At 30.2% G+C, this 4,335-nt stretch overlaps 1 protein-coding gene across 1 annotated transcript; it reads left to right on the top strand.

The window, feature by feature from the left end:
- Positions 1–816: 816 nt before the first annotated feature.
- LOC103309526 lies at positions 817–1,434 on the top strand. The gene has a single exon (XM_008185132.1). The coding sequence runs from the start codon at positions 817–819 to the stop codon at positions 1,432–1,434; it is 618 nt and encodes a 205-aa protein (XP_008183354.1).
- The last annotated feature ends 2,901 nt before the right edge of the window (positions 1,435–4,335 follow it).

Here is a 4,335-nt window from a genome sequence, read left to right on the forward strand (position 1 = left end):
GATAAAAATAAGAAAATTTTAAGCCCCTCCATTTTGGAGGGGTTGGTTGGAAATGAAAAAACAGCAATTTATATAAATGAAGCAGGTTTTATATTCACTTGTATTAATCCTTCTGTTCTATCAAAAATAAAAATCGAAATAACATATTTAATTGCAAAAATGTATTAAAAAGAAATTGAAAAAATTAATTTAAAAATTAAAAATATAATAAATAATAAAATAATGGAAACAACTATCAATAATTTTAATAAATTACAAAAAAATGAAATGCAAAACGAAATAGAAAACTCAATATTAAATAATGAAATCATTGTTGTTAAGTTTTGTAAATTTGAATACTATAATACTAATAAAAATAAAAATATTAAAATTATGAAATATAATCTAAATAAAATTCCAATTAAAGGAAATATTTTAATTGTCGATCATGGACACAATATTTCTGGAAATGGAAAACCTTATGCTTCTAAAATACTAGAATCACCAACATGGCTTGAAATTTGTAAAATTGCTAATGATTTTTAGAAAAATATTTTAATTATTATTGCATTTCAATTTTCTGAACTTTTATGAACATTGGGTTTTTTCTGAACTTTTATTGTTATAAAAGGCACTGTGCCAGGAATGGTACATATATACTACTTGTATACTATACAGGTAGTGTCCCAAATTCGGCGCAATTGATGAAACCCCCGTAAGTTGTCTCCATTTCTGGACGGTCAAAATTTAATCCGGGTGGGAGGTCGTCTAGTCCACGCGAACATTCCATATGCAGAAAAACACCCCCTGCTACTACCAAAGTCCGCACGTTTGACAATGCTGTTAATTGATCACGCGCATCGTACCAACGGTCACCCTGTACCCCAAACGTTGCTAAATATTTTATGTCAAGAATACTGGATAATGTCAGCTCGCAGTATCGTCAAGAGCAGATTACATAAATGTATACCGTGCTTTCGTGCCAAACCACGGATTATACAGCCAATTATGGGAAATTTACCGAGACATCGATTGAACGAAGTTAGGCCTTTTGGCAAGTCTGGTGTGGATTTTGCCGGGCCGTTCGAAGTAAAAGCTGCGATGTTGCGGAAAATTAAGGTTACTAAAGCCTACATCTGTATTTTCGTTTGTTTGGTAACAACCGCCGTCCACATCGAGTTAGTGTCCGACCTGTCAATCCCTATGTTTTTTGCCGCTTTCAACCGATTCGTGTGCAGAAGGGGTAAATGTACAGATATATTCAGTGACTGTAGCACTAATTTTGTCGGAGCCCAGCGATATTTGAAACAAATATATGATATGACCCGAGAGACGAGATTTATTCATAACATAAGTCACCATCAAATTCAATGGCATTTTAACCCGCCTGCTGCCCCGTATATGGGAGGCAGCGGTGAACTCTGCCAAAACCTTGCTGCACCGAATCATATCTGATCGTGTTCTCACCTATGAGGAGTTGAACACTGTCCTTCATCAGGTAGAGGCAACGCTCAACTCCAGACCGTTAGATGCCATGTCATCTGACCAAAGTGACTTCAAGACTCTCACCGCTGGACATTTTCTGACCATGGGACCACTCGTCACCTTGCCATCACCTGAAGAACTGACTAACTCTACGGCTTCCATAAGCCCTCGAAACCGTTGGTCACTTATTCAGCAGATTTATCAACACTTCTGGTTACGTTGGAACAAAGAATACCTCCATACACTGTAAGAGCGACCAAAATTGGCTCATCAAAATGTAAACTTGCAAGATAATGATTAGGTTATTGTTAAAGAACCTTCCCCCCCCCCCCCCCCCACTAACTTGGATTACAGCACGAGTAGTCGAAGTGCACCTTGGCACAGATGGAGTCGTCAGAGTAGCAAAAGTAAAAACAGCACAGGGAAAGCTCTGTCCATTACCTTTTAGAGATTTAAGGTTCGTCCCTTCAAGGTGGCCGGTATGTTCAAAGTTCAAACATATCTATGCAGCTTATCAGCCGGTGAAAAAGCTGATTGGGTCCACCGCGCACACACACACACACACACACACACACACACACCTATACAGGTATGAGGTATGCAATGGACTCCATAAGAATTTTAAGGTACTTGTTCATTCCACCTTTAAAAATAGTTTTAGACAAGTGTTTCTAATATCAAAATACTTAGAAATAATTCTTTATAATGAAATTTAATTGAAAGATTAAGTATCTAATGATTTTTGTACTAGTATTTTATAACATTTGTTACTTCCGAGAACTCGTGGACTCCGGACAATTTACACTTATCCCTTGTGGCTTGGGAGTCCACAAGCGCATCAAATTAGTTTTTACTATAAAACGATAACCTCATTAAGTACCTATATATTCAAATATTATTTAAACTGAAAGTAGACATAGCATTAGGAAAATTACATTTCAAAATTAAGTGACAAATCATCTACTCTTTGTTTGTCAATCTATAATATTAGTATAACTTTAAAATTCCTAAATCTCCCAAAATTGAGGGCCATAAAGATCTCTGATCACATCTGAACTTCAGATTTTGGAATTTAATTCTACGTATAATTTATAAGTAGCTATAGCTATAGGCTATAACTATACCTAATATTATAGATAAAATTATTACACCTAGTGTTCAATTAGTTATTTTTATGAATACGATTGGGATTCCTGAAATAATATTTGTAATCACTACCTATGAACTATGTGCCATGCGGCCGCCGGCCAGCCCCCCTTATTATTCCACGTCAGTGTTTGACGTTATTGTCATTTTTTTTACGAATTACAAGTTACAAGTTACAGGTATACCTACCTAATCTTATCAATTTTAAATTATGTCGACGTGTAAAAACAAAAAAATGACTAGATCAATGGACTAATGATTTTTAAAAAAAACTGGTAAGTAGGTAAATTAGGGCTTTCCAATCAGGGCTTAATAAATAGATTGTGTCCGGGGTCTCAAGAATCCTATAATAGTTGCGGCACTGATCATATTATGTAGTATACTAGTATGTACTGATTTATTGTACTGTGGCACTGTCGCACTGATTTTGTATTATTACTAGTGGTTCATTTGAATATATTATACTAATTATATTACAAATTATTCTAGGTACTATAGTAATGAGCGCTTCATAGAATATTTTGAACAACATTATAATACACTGGAATAAAATGCTTGGATTTTGCACTAAACATGAAATTTCTCTTGAAATTCCTTTGCAATGTAAGAAAAAATAAAAAATGCTGAATTAATTTATAGGTAGGTACCTACTTTATAATTATTTATTTATTTTGTTAGGTTTGTATCAGAGAAAAGATTACAAAATGAGCCATCTCAACTCAAAGATTTTGTTTGTTAACAGCTAGTACTAGTGATGACCATACTATAGATATTGTAGAAACGAAAAAAAAACTATTGGAAAAAGAAAGCTTATTATTGTATACTAGACACAATGATAAATATTTTAAAAACAATATTTTTCTGAAGAAAGCCTTCAAGTAGTCTCATCAGCAGATCATTTACTAAAATTGAATTTTGAAGGTTCTTCATTTTTGTGTCACTGCACAAGTATAGTTTAACTAAAAATGTTTGCTTAAATATTATGTAGATATATAAAAAAATATTATTAGAATCATAAAGTAATATATTTGTAATATATAACATATTATAATAATAAGTATATTGTATACTATAACATTATAATAATATATACTTTTATATTTTAATATAATAATATGAATATAATAAAAAAATTATAGAAATTAAAAGAAATTAAATTTACCTTGTAATATAATAGTAATAAAATTTAACTTGTAATATATTATGTAGTATAATATGTATAGTAAGTAGGTATATTAATATATTTTATACCAATGTTATAATAATAATAATAATAATACAAATAATAATATAATATAAAATATTAGGAAAATTATAAAAATGAAAAAAAAAAAATTTTATCTTTTCATATAATAGTACAGAAATTTAACTTATAAGATATTATGTAGTATAATATGATGTATAGTAGGTATATTAATATAATTTATACCAATAGTATAATAATAATAAAGTAGGATGTACCTATGTTATTAATAATAAAAATACTTTTATATTATAATATAATATAAAATATTAGGAAAATTATAAAAATATCTTTTCATATAATACCTAGTATAGATATTAAACTTAAAAGATATTATGTAGTATAATATGTATAGTATATTAATGTAATAATATTTATACTAATAGTATAATGATAATAAAGTAGGTAAGTACCTATGTTATTCATAATAATATTACTTTTATATTATAATAAATTATAATAAAATCTGATTTTTAAAATAA

Source organism: Acyrthosiphon pisum, unplaced genomic scaffold (genome assembly GCF_005508785.2).
Source record: "Acyrthosiphon pisum isolate AL4f unplaced genomic scaffold, pea_aphid_22Mar2018_4r6ur Scaffold_21216;HRSCAF=23331, whole genome shotgun sequence".
In the NCBI taxonomy this organism is placed as follows: Eukaryota; Metazoa; Arthropoda; class Insecta; order Hemiptera; family Aphididae; genus Acyrthosiphon; species Acyrthosiphon pisum.

What these genes read in the sequence shown, in the direction of transcription:
- LOC103309526 (XM_008185132.1), top strand. Translation starts at nt 817, where the DNA reads ATGCTGTTAATTGATCACGCGCATCGTACCAACGGTCACCCTGTACCC.